General features: G+C 26.7%; 2 protein-coding genes across 2 annotated transcripts in view; one reads left to right on the forward strand and one right to left on the reverse strand.

The window, feature by feature from the left end:
* Positions 1-2,135: 2,135 nt before the first annotated feature.
* On the reverse strand, positions 2,136-3,443 carry LOC127287203 (uncharacterized). Its single transcript, XM_051314022.1, has 3 exons — positions 3,191-3,443; positions 2,619-2,860; positions 2,136-2,550 (listed from the first exon to the last, which is right to left on the reverse strand). The coding sequence occupies exons 1-3, from the start codon at positions 3,226-3,228 to the stop codon at positions 2,465-2,467; spliced, it is 366 nt and encodes a 121-aa protein (XP_051169979.1). The 5' UTR covers positions 3,229-3,443; the 3' UTR covers positions 2,136-2,464.
* A 5,925-nt stretch (positions 3,444-9,368) lies between these two features.
* LOC127287220 (uncharacterized) overlaps positions 9,369-16,269 on the forward strand; it is a 56,777-nt gene continuing 49,876 nt past the window's right edge. Inside the window, exon 1 of the mRNA XM_051314044.1 lies at positions 9,369-9,495. The gene's annotated coding sequence lies outside the window, so the exon portion shown is untranslated. The remainder of the gene's footprint in view (positions 9,496-16,269) is intronic.

Raw genomic sequence — 16,269 nt, forward strand, 5'->3', positions numbered from 1 at the left:
TTTTTCAAAATGGACTACGCCAATCCAAAGGTTATGAAAAAATCTAAAGGAATCATGTCCAGAAATTATTTTTTCGTTTAAGTATAATAAATAAACAAAGTATGGCGAGTCATAGAAAAACTCAAACCTTTTACCCCCTCTCCCCGCTTTTCGACTATAATTTTTTTCCCCAAAGTTTATAATTTTCCGGAAGTATAAAAGTTTCTTGTTTCGATAATCAAAAAAACGCTTTTTCTCGGTATTAAAATTTTTAAAAGGACATGAAAAATTTTCTAAAATGATGTTAATTTCTGTTACTTTTAGAGAATCCCTACCTGATTCAAAAGCAGTTCTGCGTACTTCATTTTGAATTGCCTGAATACTATTTCCATAAAATGAGTTAACGTCTGATATTATTTCAGTAGTTGTTGTTCGAGGAACATCAGGATATTTACTTAATTTTGCTGTAAACAGTCTTGCTTCTTGTGTTAGTGTATTTGAAATCGAATCATCTAATTCCGATGATTCATCAAAATCATAAAAATCCTCATCTTCCTCATCAGATGAACTGTCAGAATCTGAGTAAAAAAATTCTTCATCGGAATCGTTAATCAAAGTTCGAGAATAATCAGAAACTACTTCATCTGTAACATCGGAAGCTACTTGTTTTGCAACATCGGGAACTATTTCTTTCGAAATATCCAAATTATATTTAATTTCGCAAGAAGGAATATTATTTGTATGTTTAGTCTATGTTTTTTGTATGAATCAAAATTTTGGTAAGTTCGACAGCAATTATTTTCTTCACAAAAAAATTCTCTTGATGATTTGTGTGACAACTCTACATGAAGAATTAGACCTTTATTGCCACGACAAGAGAATTCACAAATGAAACACTGAAACATTGTGACTAACGAAAAGAAAACTGCAAAAAGAACAATAATTTTAACATTCATTTAAGTTTGGGAAACGTTTTATCATGCCCACTGTTTAGAGTATTACAATAAATTTTAAACAATAAATAACACTTTTAAATAAAATATTCAAAGTTAACCTTCATTCGAGGATCTTAAGTTAAATTGCTTAATATGACTCTTCACTGCAATAGCAATTCTATCACTGGGACTTTCAACTTCAAAAGTCGCAATTTGCAAAAATTGCCAAAAGTTTTTTGACTTTTCGGGATAGGCACAGTCAAAAGCACAAAAAGCTTTAAATGTTAAATCAATAGAATTTAAAAACGATTCTGTTTTAAACCACAAATCATTTATAACGACGTAGATCTGTTGAACGTTTACTATTGACCCAACTACAACAGTAAGAGGTTGCACGGTCAATTTTTCTTTATAGAAAACTTCTTTCAATTTTTCTAATGTTGCATCCTCTTCAATTGGAGTCTAGAATGAAATATTGTATAAATAAATATTTTGTGAATTAGAATCATTTAAAAATCTTTTACTATATACATAGAATTTCAATTTACAGTATTTTGAGTGAATTAATTTTTTTTGTTTCAAACATATTGAAAAAATTCAAATAAGGAAAAGTATTTAATTACTTAAATTCATTTTGTAAACCTACTGGTACTTGCAACATATATGAAATTCGATAAGTATCATTATTAAAATCTCGAAAAAATTTATCCAATGCTCTAATATTCGCAATTAAATTTGAGTTCTCGACAAAATTTTCTGGATCGTCTGATTCATTACTATTTCTTTTTCGTTTTCCTCGTTTCCCTTTAGTGCATGGTATTACCTTCCTCACCAAATAGAAGATAACTGCAGCTATACTGTCTGGAAATTTTACAAAAATGATATATTTCCACTTATATAAAATAAACAAAATTAGATTTTAGCAAGATATTATTCGCGCGACAGTTTTAATAAAAAAATATTGTTGAATTTTAATTTTTTTTTTACTTAAAATATTACAAATTATAATTAATAAAAATTACATAATTTTTAATAAAAATCAGGAGACGGATTATAAAAAAAGTAAATGAAATTTGATAAATTTCTGATCTAAGAAAATGAAAATAATAAATGTTGAGCTTAATATTTTTGGGTGTGGTATCAATTTTCAGTTGCAATTAGATTGCGAGTAGCATACAGTAAAATAAAAATTAAAACTTATGTAATAAGACATTTCTTTAATTTAAGAAAGACGGTAACAATCTTAAAAAATTCTTCTCCGCTGGCGATAACTTCGTTGAATTTACATGCGTCAAAAGTACTTCTTTAACACCGGCCACTTGTCAAGAAAAATGTTTTGCTTATTCGGGTATAGTAAATTGAAATCAATGTCAATTTGTAAAAGTTTAAGTAATGCGTAATAAAATACATCAGTATTAACTTAATGGTTAAGACAAATAAATAGTTAAAAGCTTTACCAATTCTGGTCCTAACTGTTCTCGTAAAGCTTTGAATTTTTCGAGATAATCATCGACACTTATTTTTTCAACTTTTAATAGATTTTGCCTGAATTAAAAAGTTACTGTCCAATACAGTTTCACTGTGTCTGGATCGTCCGAATGGATCTCCAAATACTTAATTTTTTCTGTCATAAAATCTAAAAAAAATCATAAATTAAATTTATTTGTTTAGACTAAACACATTTAATAAATATACACTTTTTACCAGAAATTATAGTAGTGTTAGCAGCTATGTTTTGTTCTGTTAATTGAGATCTTGCTGATTTTAAAATGCCTTGTGCTCTTAAATTCGTCTTTAAATATTCGAAACGATTGCGAAGCTTGCCAAATCCCGTAACTCGAACTCCATTTTCCATTCGAAATTCGGTAAAATATACGGCTGCACACTCAGTGGGAAATAATTCTTCAATAATTGTAACCACTTTTTTCAACTCTTCATCTTCAATTCTATTAAAATAATTATAAAATGTAATATCATTGTTGCCACAAGAATCCATTTTACCATTTTCTTTTTACTGACATTAAAATAATTTTTCTTGACAACATTTTTAGATAAAGAATTTTAACAAAAAGAAAAACATTTTTGAATTAATTTTATTGATATTCCAATTTAATTTGTTTAAAATCTTAATTCCTTTAATATTTTTTATTTTATTCAATTTCAAAAATTTGTCTGAAAAAAACTTTTTCGATAACGTTTTCCTGATTTCCTTGATGTACAATAAATTTTTTAATTTTGAAATTCAATACAATTTTCAATTTTAAGTCAATACTTACACCCAACAGTCCAGAGGCTGACCATGATAATTTTTCATGAACTGCGCTTCTTATTTGCGGAAGTAACCCGGAACTATAATCCTTCTTGCTTTCTCAGACAAAAAACCTTGATCTTCGTAGGATTTTACTACCCCTAGCGGATGGGTTCAACGCGATTTGAACGGAATAGCGTTGAAACACCGTTGGGAACACAACGGTCACTAAAAATGTTATTTAAACAATAAAATATAATAAAGTATTTATTGGTATTTGTAGAAAAAGTGTTCATGAGTAATTTAAGACCTTATTTGTATCAATTTAAAACGAAATAAGTGAAATAAAAGATAAAATATGGAACATTGTTATATCAGGGTTCTCTGTCAAATTTTTATATAATTCAATGAAAATTGTTTTAGATATGATTTTTGAATAATAAAAAAAACTGTGAAAAAGTATTAATTTATTATTTTAAAGCATTTGAAAGGGTAATAAATAGTGAAAATTAATGTGTTTATTGTGTACTATTTGTGTGTATAGGACAACGTTTTTCGACAACAAGTTTCTGGTTACATCGGTGAACGCTAGATGGCAGCACAGTAAACAATTAATAAGACTTTGACAAGAAAAATATTTAACCCACTGAACGTCGATGATGCATCTAGACACAAATAAAAAAAAATGCTAAAGACTTATTGAATATTCTTAAAAAATGTTACTAGGGGGTTTTCAAATTTGATATCAGATTTACAAAATTCAAAATACCAAATAAAATATAACGAATAGAATAAAATTAAAACATAATCAAATTCTCCATCAACTTGTTACTCGGGGGTTTTTGGGTTCGCTGATTACGAATATAATAACAAATTCGATTATTGTTTAATTGTTTTGATCCGCCATATTGGATCCGCCATTTTGATTTTTGGAAATCTGTTATTATATGCGTAATCAGAGACCGAAAAAACCCCCGAGTAACGTACTTTTAGAGAATTTGTTTTAAGTTTAATTTTTTTTCTTTCAAGATTTTGAATTTTCAAAATTTGTTATTATATTCGTAATCAGCGAACCCCAAAAACCCCCGAGTAGCAAGCTGATGGAGAATTTGATTATGTTTTAATTTTTTTCTATTTTGTTATATTTTATTTGCACGGAGGAATAGTAAGGAGAACGATCTTGCTGTAGTAGCGCTTCTGAAAATGTCAGAAAAACATGCACGATAAATGCCAGTTTCACTGCATTCTACTCAACCATCAAAAAACCTGAGCATGCGCATTAGCCATGTGCTGTCTCTTTCTCTCGCAAAAAGTGTGCGAGTGAGATCTGGCTGACGTATATTTCTCAAGTCTTCCATGCGTGTTGTGATGAAGGGGTTATGTGTTATGTTATTATTTTAATAATTATTATTAATGTTTATTTTATATACTTAAACATGATTTTGGAGATACAATATCGCAGTGGTAAATAAAAATTAAGGTCCAATGCGCATGCTCACTTACTTTGGCCAGTTGAGTACAATGCACTGAACCTGGCACTTATCGTACATGTTTTTTTGACTTTTTCAAACGCAGAGATCGGTCTCCTTACTATTCCTCCGTATTTATTTGGTATTTTAAATTTTGGAAATCTGTTATTAAATTTGTAATTAGCGACCCCGAAAACCCCCTAGTAACATTTTTTAAGAATATTCAATAAGTATTTAGCATTTTTTTTTATTTGTGTCTAGATGCATCATCGACGTTCAGTGGGTTAAATATTTTTCTTGTCAAAGTCTTATTAATTGTTTACTGTGCTGCCATCTAGCGTTCACCGATGTAACCTGTAACTTGCTGTCGAAAAACGTTGTCCTATACACACAAATAGTACACAATAAACACATTAATTTTCACTATTTATTACCCTTTCAAATGCATTAAAATAATAAATTAATACTTTTTCACTGTTTTTTTATTATTCAAAAATCATATCTAAAACACTTTTCATTGAATTATATAAAAATTTGACAGAAAACCCTGCCCACACAGCACATAATATTTCCAAAATATTTTTGAAATATTTCACTGAAATTTTGGAATATTTCAGTGGAAAGTCCTTGAGATATTGCTGCAAACAGGAAAATGTCCGCTTATGAGGAAATATTGATGGTCAACTTGAGAAAATATTTCACTGAAATATTCAGGAAATTTTCAACTTAAATGATGCGCACTGGTCGATCTCAGTTACTATGGCCTGTACAACTGCGCAGTAGTTTTTAGTTTTCTAGAATCCTAAGGGTGTTAAAAATTTCAGAAAATACCTATTGATTTCATGTGTCAAAAAATTTTGGACATTTTGTAAAATATTTCCTGAATATTTCAGAAGTTGTTATTTGTAATATTGCAGGAATATTTCAACGCTATTCCGTTCAAATCGCGTTGAACCCATCCGCTAGGGACAATTTTTGCATCACATTCTGATCTTATTTTTTTTTTAGCTTAGGGACTATTGGGAAATCTGTATACAGATACCTTGGCTTCCGCATGCCAAGGTTATGTGGGGTTGGTAAAAAAAAAGGAGAACACTAAACAAAATAAGCTGGCGACTACTACCAGCCCCGACCTACTAAAAACCCGTCAACCCTTCTTGGGAGCCCTTTTATCCACCTTCGGTACTGTCGTGAAGACTTTTGCCTACGAGGGTGGCGCTCCAACTCTTTTGCAAAAGCGGCTTCGTCCATTGCTGCGGACATCCTGCGTTACCAATTTTAAAATAAAACGGAAATCAATGTCAAGCGGAATCAACAGCACACCAGAAAAGAAAACAATAAAAAGTCAATAAATAAAATAAAAAGTAAAATAAACAAAAGTCAAAAAATAAAATTGTAAAAAGACTAAAATAAATAAACTGAAAATTGTAAAAAAGACAATAAAAGACAAAATAAATAATAAAATGAACAAATAAATGTAAAATGGAGACTGTCAATTTCGCCTATTTGCGGCCATCGAGAATAAATTTTGAAAAATATCTTATAAAAATTTAAAAATGTAAAATTATGTTAAAGTATATAATATATATATATATATGTATGAAAATGCTAAAACGTTTTCACATACTTTAATAAGTAAATCATTGGTTTCTTTAGGTATATCTTGATTTGGAGTTGGATTAACAGAAAGCTGAACTAAAGTTTCCTGGTCAGTTGGTTGAACCTGAGATTAAACTTGATTTCCAACATTTTGTAATTGTTGTCCTTGCTTAATTTAAAAGAAATAATAAAAAGTATTATTCAATGATAAAAGAATGATTAATTTTGAAAAATCCAGGTAAAATTTCTATTTGCCAATTTTTCAAAATTTATTTTAAAAATATCTAGAAATGTTATAAATATAAGACTTTATTATAGAAAAGTAAAATTACTAAATTGTTTTACACATAAGAATGTAATTTTCTTAAATTTTTAATTATTTCAAATAGCAAAGAATACAAATTTCTAAACATAATTTAGTTTAAAAACTCTAAATAATTTTTTTTAGCAAATAAAATTATGTTCTTCAAATTTTAGTCAAAGAGAAATCAATTTTGTATCTAAAAATTCTAATAAACAAATTTGTTTTGCTAATTTTTTGCCAATTTTTCAATCAAAATTTTAATTTTCTTATATTATATAAAAAAAATTACTGAATAAACGTTTTACTTTTTTTCCTTTTATTTCATAGCGTGTGAAAAAATATCGCAAATAAATAAATTTCAATCATCATTTTCTAATCATTCAGCACTGAATAAAATTAAAAACTTTTTTTTATAACGCGGTTTCCATCTTTAACCTTGTTCCATCTTTACGACGCTTTATTAAAACTATGTTTTATTGGGGATAGATGACCTGGGAGGAATTGTCCCGTCCTTACCACTATTTATTTAATTTAATTATGTTGGAGAGAGATGTCCTGAGAGTACTTGTCCCGTCCTTACCACGCTTTTTTAAAACTTAATTTTTTTGGGGAGAGATGACCTAAGAGGACTCGACCCATCTTTACGACGCTTTATTAAAACTTCGTTTTTGGGGAGGGATGACCTGGGAGGATTTGTTCCATCTTTATTATGCTTTTTTAAAACTTTATTTTTTTGGGGAGAGATGTCCTGGGAGGACTTGTCCCGTCCTTACTACACATTTTTGAAAATTTATTTTATTGTGGAGAGTTGACCTGGGAGGACTTGTCCCGTCCTTATTACACTTTATTATGATATTATTTTATTGGGGAGAGATGACCTAGGAGTCATCATATTTAAATATTTAAATACACTAATTGTCGAATGCGTGCCATTTTTTTTGTTAACGGATATAGATTTTTTGAAAATGAAGGAAAACTATAAAATGTTCTATAGTTTTATTTTTTATTCAAATACTAAATAATTTCATTTTAAATCACATTTAAATTACAATTTACATTTACGTTTGAATGTAAATGGCACTGCGGGTCTACTGGACTCGACGTATTCAAACGTATATTGCACAGCCTGTATTGAATATTTTTGAACAAAAGTTTAATCTGAGGTAGCCAATGATGTGTTTAATTTATTTTAAGTTAGTTAAAAAAAATTGTGAAAAATAAAAACAAAAAATTGCGTGTTTTTACTTAAAAATTCAGGAGTTATTTAAATTTTAATATTATGATTTAAAAATTGAAGGTTATACTCTTCATATAAATAATATATAATAATGATTTAGAATTTTTTTATTTCAAAACGAAATAAAACTTATATGTTATATTACTTTGTAAATGAAAATGTCATTAAATATTAATAAAATGATTTATAATTTTTTTATTTTAAAACGAAATAAAACTTATATGTTATACTACTTTGTAAATGAAAATGTCATTAAATATTAATAAAATGATTTATAATTTTTTTATTTTAAAACGAAATAAAACTTATATGTTATACTACTTTGTAAATGAAAATGTCATTAAATATTAATAAAATGATTTAATGAAGTTCAAAATTAACAATCCTTTTTAAAAAATTTACCTGAATAATTGGTTTTTTTAATATTGGCATAGCGTCTTTTATATACAATTTTTATAATTTTACGATTTCATAGAAAATGTTTTTAATTTAAATGAAGTTTGCTCATTTTTTAAATAATTTTATTTTAAAATTACTGTACAAAGTAAGTTTTACAACCTCCCTGAGAATCTCATCCCTACAATTATTGCATTCATACACAGGAACGTCTTTCTCCTTTGCCCCCACCACCCCGTCTTTTCTACCTCTGCTATTCCTCATCATTGGTTTTTTCATAAACCATTGTTCTATAATCTAGGGAAGATAAAAATAATGGTGATAACAATAAATTTTAGTATTATACATCCAATTCTATCATCCCACTTCCTCTTTCAACTTTAACACTTTTCAAAACTACTATAATTATTATTATTTTATTATAAAAAATTATGAAATATTCTTTGAATGTTATTGAATATTATAATAAACTTGTGGAATAATTAAATAAATTCGCAAGTTTTTCTAAATAAATTCAAGAAGAATCGTTATTTCTTCTTCCATTTGAATGTATATGCCCTTTTAATGAATTTATAAGTAACTTTAAAATATAAAAGTCATTAGAAACTAACATCTATCCAATTATCCTACGCAAATAGATTTCAAAAACATTTATCCTGAAATTTAATAAACCAGTTTAAATATGAATTTAACGTAATATTAAGAGATTATATTAGGCAGTACATCCTTACTGCAAGAAAAATCGATTTTCATTATTCGAAAGTTTCCTGCACAACCATCTTTCTACGCTTGCGCTTCAAACTTGCACATGGAGGTTTATAGTTCTAGATTTCATCTGCAAATCAAAAGCATTACAAATGAATATTTCTAAAACATCAAAAACAATAAGTTATTGAAAAGAATAAAATTACTATTAGTGGAAACTGAATACAAATGTATATTTATTTTTATTTTAAACAATTCTGAATATGCAGCATCAAATCTATATTTTCATTTTTATTCTGTCATGTCAGTGTTTAGTAATATTTAGTAAAGGTATGAAATTCACATTTATTATATTAAACCATCCTTTCCAACACAATTTTCTTATTATATTTATATACTATAATAATAATTTTTTTTAAAGATTTGATGTAATAATAAAGTTTCACTTCTAATTAGGACAGCTTATGTCTAAAGAACATAGAACTCATGCAGCAACTGAACGTGTAAATGACCTTTTATGTTACAAATGCGATACAATGGAAGATGGAGAAAAATGTGCTGATTTGTCGGAAAACAATACTTCCCTTATGCAAAAATGTGCAAATGATAAAAGAATATGTATGGTAAGCAAAAGTTTTTGATGGTTTGGACTATTATAATGGTCGATTTCACATGAGATTTCAGTCGACTCTTTAAAATCGTCGAAATATATTTTTTTCTTGTTCTGTAGTAAGAAAAGAGATATGTATTTTTTTTACACATTTTCGAGTTATGAATTTTCAAAATTTCAGTTATGTAAATATAGGCCTATTTTCAATGGTTGATAATTCGAAAAGAATGGATTTTTTCAATTTTTTTAATTATTTTATAGACACTTGTATTTCTTAAATTGTAAAAACTTATAACTTTATCAGAATATTTCTTAATTGTTATGTTCTCCAAATCTATTTTGAAACTATAAACCCGTAAACTAATATTGAAACAATATATAGGATATCGTCTACATTTTTTCATAATATTTTATTAATTGGCGGATTTCTGTGTAAGCATTGTCTAAATTAAAATGATTATATTACTTTAATATAATTTACTTACATTACACTGTATTACAAAAAAAAATTGAAAAAACTTTTTATCGTACCTACTAGAGGTTGTAGGTAACAAAAACTAAGAAGAATTGTATATTAAAAATTTCCCTAACACCCCCAAATTTTTATTTTAGAGCCGAAAAACCGTTTTCACGTATATTTATGACTAAAACCCTTGTGACTTTTTTATTTTTGCACCGATTTATAAGTTTTTTTCATTTTGAAGCTGAAAAGCAGGGTTTTTCAACCCACATAAAGTTTTTTGTTAAAAGTAATATTTACAAGAGAAAAGTTCCAAGAAAGTGTGGAAATTGTCAGTTTCTCCTCAATTTTTCAACTTTAACTCATGTTTACGGCATTAATTATGTTTTAAACATTTTTTTTCTTCATATAATATTCAAGCGTACTAAATTGTGCGTCGAACGAGCCCTATTTGAATAGTTTTCTTTAAAAATTGACTGATTTATTGCAGTTTTTCTATTTGCAAGATCAGTAGCAAATTTAAGTATTTGTCAGTTTTCCTTAATTTTTTTATCCTAATTGTTTTATGTAAAGTGCTTCTGAAGTTTTGACCATTTTTAGTTTCTTGGTCTTTCTAAGAATAAGTTTTTTTGTAAATATTAATTTTATTTTCCATGTAAGAAAAAAGTAGATAGCCTCAAAAATGAAATTGCAACATCTATAAAAACTTATTTTTTGCACTTCCATTTGGTCTTCTTTTCCGTAAACCTTGAGCAAGTAAGTGATGATCAAGGTGAAAGATTTCATCCAGAAATATATATACAATATAAAACGCTAAGAATTTAAGTTGAATTTTAGTTAGCAATAAAAATATTCTTAACAGAAAGTATATTTGTAAAATATGTTGCAATTTCATTTTTGAGGCCAGCTACGTTTTTCTTATATGGAAAATAAAACTAATATTTACAGAAAAACTTATTCTTAGAAAGGCCAAAATACAAAAAAATAGTCAAAACTTCAGAAGCACTTTACATAAAACAATTAAGAATAAAAAATTAAGGAAAACTGACAGATACTTAATTTTGCTACTAATCTTGCAAATAGAAAAATTGCAATAAATTGAAAGACCCTGCTTTTCAGGTTCAAAGTGAAAAAAAACTTATAAATCGGTGCAAAAATAGAAAAGTTACAAGGGTTTTAGTAATAAATATACGTGAAAACGGTTTTTTGGGTGTAAAATCAAAATTTTGGGGTTGTTAGTGAAATTTTTAATATATCATTCTGCTTAGTTTTTTGTCACCTACAACCTCTAGTAGGTCCGATAAAAAGTATTTTTCGGCTGTCGCACAGTGTTATTAATGAGTTTTTTACTAAAATTATAAAATTTTTAAATATAATTTTTTTAATGACAATAACTTTTACCAGGATCAATTGATTTTAAAATTTTACCAACGTTTTTTGTAGAGAATTTCCCAAACTTTCAAATGAAATTATTAATTTCTTTCATAAGCGTAGTTTTGCCAAAAATTTTTTTTTTAATTTTCCACCCCTTTTCCCTTCTTTCAATTTTTTTAAAACTACCCTAGAATGTTCCTTATTTCCTAACTTTCTCACCCTTCAAATTCTACTTCGGGACATTAAAGTGCGTACGAGCTATAGTAATATGTAATGCATATATTTAATGCAGAGCAACTCACCGATTTGTGCCTAATGTTTACCTGTGGTCTTAAATTATTTTTCTTCCTTTAATTTGTGATTAAAAGATAAGACTTATTGGAAAATGAGGAAAACAGTAATAATTTTATTGATTTAGTGGTTCTAGTATAATATATAATTACACATATATTAATTTGTAGCTCGTACGCACTTTGCAGTCCCAAAACAAATTTTGGAGGATGAAAAGCTAATAAAATAAGGAACACTTTAGTTATACTAGTAGTATTGAAAAAAATTGAAAGGAAGAAAGGGGTGGGAAAATTAATAAATTTTGTTTGCTCTTTTCGGCAATAAACTACATTTTTGAAAGAAACAAATAAAGGGGGATACGTATTTTAAAAGTTAGTTTAGTTGTTTTTTCTACTTTCTTCATTTAGAAGTTTAAGAAATTCTGCACAGAAATCGTGTGTAAAATTTTAAAATATATTGAACTGGGAAAAAGTTATTAACATTTAAAAAATTATGCTGCAAAGATACTGCACGGAAAAAAATTTTCTGGTAATTCTTTAACATCGATTTAGAGATTTTACAGGTTCCTAAATCTGTTAATTCTACAGATATTTTCTGTAAGGATTTAACGCATGCGCGAAAACAATGCAGTGATTCGACTAAGGCTGAGTACGATTGAGTGCGAGAGGTTAAGGCTAATTTAGTGTTTTTATTATTATCATAGTGTCGGCAAGAAAGTTTAATTAAAAAGGAAACGTCTTAAGTATATAAACATTATTATAGATATAAATTATTACAAATTTTTTATTTTAAAATTAACTGGAGTGATTAAGTGAGAAAAGTCGTTTGTTTCAATTTCTCGACATAAGAAAAAGTGGATTTATCATAAGTTTTGAAAACTTGCTCCTCATTTTTTTTGTTAGAAAATTATTGAAGGATGGATTTATTTACATAGAAGTTATACTAATTTATACAATAATGTTCCGCGAATTTAATGTATTCGGAGGAGAATATAACCTATAAGAAATACTCTACCAAATATATATTATCCCCATATAGTATACATAATTTGGTCACTCAACAGTTTTTAAGAACTGTAGCTCAAACTTGTAGAATTAACAGATTTTAATGCCAATGATTCTACAAATTTCTCTATTTGGAGAAACATCAGTAGATGGCGCACCCAGACAGCACCGTTTTTCGCAGGGAGTTCGCGGGGAGTTCCCCGTGTTAAGTTCGGAAACTAAGTTGGGGAGCTTCAGGGGAAGTTCAGGCGAGCTCTATATGTCCTCGGTTTTATAACTCGCGGTGCGAAGTTCAGGATAGTTATCCGATTAAGTTTGCCGAAAAATTGTGGATAAAAGTTTAGGAAATATTAAATTTTGAGTTTTACAGAAATTTGCTTTGTGAATTTCTTTAAAACTATCTCCGGAAAGTACTCTAAATAAGATATATAGGCAAATTTCCTGTAAAATTAAAATACAAGTTTTTAGTGAATTTTATAAGGTAAGTTTATTATAAATGTTTTATAATATTTATTAAATAAAAGTAAAATTAAAAAAATTTATTTTTCCCTTATTGCGCTTTCTTTTATTTTTCCCCAACATTAACGGCGCAATTTTCGGAAATAAATTTGGAGGAGCTGGGGATTGAACCCGGACGCGCAAAACAACAGCCAAGAACCCTAACCACTAACCTAACCAACAACCTGAAGGTGGGTAACTTTCGGGTCTTTATAAGCTGCAAGCCTTGTCGTCATCAGTTGACACGAATGGCGGGAAAATTTAAAAATGTTTTCAACGAAATATTTTTAAATTCTATTATTAAATTAGTGTCATAATTAAAAGGGCATTGAAATAATATTGCAATGTTAATATTAATATTATTTGTGAAACTAGCAGCTATATAAAACGATTTAAGGTAATTCTTTAAAAATGAAATTTATTAAATACTGAATCTCGTTATAAAAAATTCTGGACTTGTCAAATTTTTATTAAAATATTATTCAATTAAAAGTAACATAATTAGAAAAACTTTTTGAACATTTATCAACGTATGTTTATGGCTTTTATCATTAATTAATTAATTAAATTTACCGAGATGTATGGTGGACATTTAAATCGTCAATTTGTAATTTAATAAATTAATTTAAAAATTAAAGTATCTGCATTTTATAATAAATATTTATAATTATTTGTCAATAATAATATAAATTATTTATAATAATTGTAAATAAATTTCTTGCATTCTTTAAATCAAAATTTTTTATACAACGCAATGTTTTTTCATATTTTTTATAATAAAGAAACTTATTATTAATTTTTATATCTATAAATTAATTAAAAATCGGAATTAGCTACGATTATTTCATTTATATTTTTAACTATTTAATACTTATTGTTTAAGTATTAATATTTAATATATTATTATTTAATAAATATTTACCTATTGAGCAATGTTGTGAATTGACCAGGGAAAAACAGGAAAAATCTTTATTGCTGGATTTTAAGACGGTTACGTGAAAAACTTGTCTTTTTTCAAAATTCGATAAAGACATAATTTTTATTTAAGACTTTTAGAAAATTGTAAAAACAATTGTATTTCCAAAACGGTTCACAGTTATTTGAAAAAACAATTATCCCACAAAACTAGATTTTAATACTTTTTTTTAAATCTAATAAAAGTGACTGGATGAGTTAAATCCTTCTATAATTAAATTGATGTTGGTACAATAAAAAAATCCTTCCTTTTTTATTTAAATTTTGAATCAATTTTTGTAAATACATAAATTTTTTTTAAATTACTATATATATTATACGACTTGTTACAGTGTGTTTTGTGTTTTAATACAGATATGTTTTTTATTACAATAAAAAAGTGCTTAAAATTATTTAATTATTGAAGTATTTTTCTGTTTAATAAATGTGGCTTGATAAGGTCGGCATACCTTCGGCAACGAAACGTCGTATTTTATGTTTTTAGTTTAAATCGTAATTGGTTAAAAAAGTATTATTATTATAGTGATTAATGTTTTTTTGCCAAAATAGCTCAAACATTCATGGATTTTAACTAAGCGATTTTGTTATGTTCATAATATATTAAGGGAAATTAAAAATGGAACAATGTTTAAAGTGTGACACTAAAAATACGTTTCGTTGCCGAAGGTATGCCGATCTTATCAAGCCACATTTATTAAACAGAAAAACACTTCAATAATTAAATAATTTTAAACACTTTTTTATTGTAATATAAAACATATCTGTATTAAAACACAAAACACACTGTAACAAGTCGTATAATATATATAGTAATTTAAAAAAAATTTATGTATTTACAAAAATTGATTCAAAATTTAAATAAAAAAGGAAGGATTTTTTTATTGTACCAACATCAATTTAATTATAGAAGGATTTAACTCATCCAGTCACTTTTATTAGATTTAAAAAAAAGTATTAAAATCTAGTTTTGTGGGATAATTGTTTTTTCAAATAACTGTGAACCGTTTTGGAAATACAATTGTTTTTACAATTTTCTAAAAGTCTTAAATAAAAATTATGTCTTTATCGAATTTTGAAAAAAGACAAGTTTTTCACGTAACCGTCTTAAAATCCAGCAATAAAGATTTTTCCTGTTTTTCCCTGGTCAATTCACAACATTGCTCAATAGGTAAATATTTATTAAATAATAATATATTAAATATTAATACTTAAACAATAAGTATTAAATAGTTAAAAATATAAATGAAATAATCGTAGCTAATTCCGATTTTTAATTAATTTATAGATATAAAAATTAATAATAAGTTTCTTTATTATAAAAAATATGAAAAAACATTGCGTTGTATAAAAAATTTTGATTTAAAGAATGCAAGAAATTTATTTACAATTATTATAAATAATTTATATTATTATTGACAAATAATTATAAATATTTATTATAAAATGCAGATACTTTAATTTTTAAATTAATTTATTAAATTACAAATTGACGATTTAAATGTCCACCATACATCTCGGTAAATTTAATTAATTAATTAATGATAAAAGCCATAAACATACGTTGATAAATGTTCAAAAAGTTTTTCTAATTATGTTACTTTTAATTGAATAATATTTTAATAAAAATTTGACAAGTCCAGAATTTTTTATAACGAGATTCAGTATTTAATAAATTTCATTTTTAAAGAATTACCTTAAATCGTTTTATATAGCTGCTAGTTTCACAAATAATATTAATATTAACATTGCAATATTATTTCAATGCCCTTTTAATTATGACACTAATTTAATAATAGAATTTAAAAATATTTCGTTGAAAACATTTTTAAATTTTCCCGCCATTCGTGTCAACTGATCCCACACAGCACCGAAAGTTTCCTAAACCTGTATTAAAGCTGTGCGTGCCAAGTTGGAAAAATTTACCGTAAAGCTTAGCACAGGTTGTGTAAATATGTAAATGTCCGCAATTGAGTAAATGTTTAGCGTAAAACTGTACTGAATCTTTAAATTACGTATTTAGTACAGGTTTAGCGTAAAACTGTACTGAATCTTTAAATTACATATTTAGTACAGGTTTAGCGTAAAACTGTACTGAATCTTTAAATTACGTATTTAGTACAGGTTTAGCGTAAAACTGTACTGAATCTTTAAATTACATATTTAGTACAGGTTTAGCGCAAAACTG

Source organism: Leptopilina boulardi, unplaced genomic scaffold (assembly GCF_019393585.1).
Source record: "Leptopilina boulardi isolate dan_hultmark-lab unplaced genomic scaffold, ZJU_Lbou_2.1 LbouV2_122, whole genome shotgun sequence".
In the NCBI taxonomy this organism is placed as follows: domain Eukaryota; kingdom Metazoa; phylum Arthropoda; class Insecta; order Hymenoptera; family Figitidae; genus Leptopilina; species Leptopilina boulardi.

What these genes read in the sequence shown, in the direction of transcription:
- LOC127287203 (XM_051314022.1), bottom strand. Translation starts at nt 3,228, where the DNA reads ATGAAAAATTATCATGGTCAGCCTCTGGACTGTTGGGT. An exon ending in CAGCCTCTGGACTGTTGGGT is followed by an intron (nt 2,861 to 3,190) that starts GTAAGTATTGAC and finishes TTATTTTAATAG; the next exon opens with AATTGAAGATGAAGAGTTGA. An exon ending in TAACACTACTATAATTTCTG is followed by an intron (nt 2,551 to 2,618) that starts GTAAAAAGTGTA and finishes GATTTTTTTTAG; the next exon opens with ATTTTATGACAGAAAAAATT.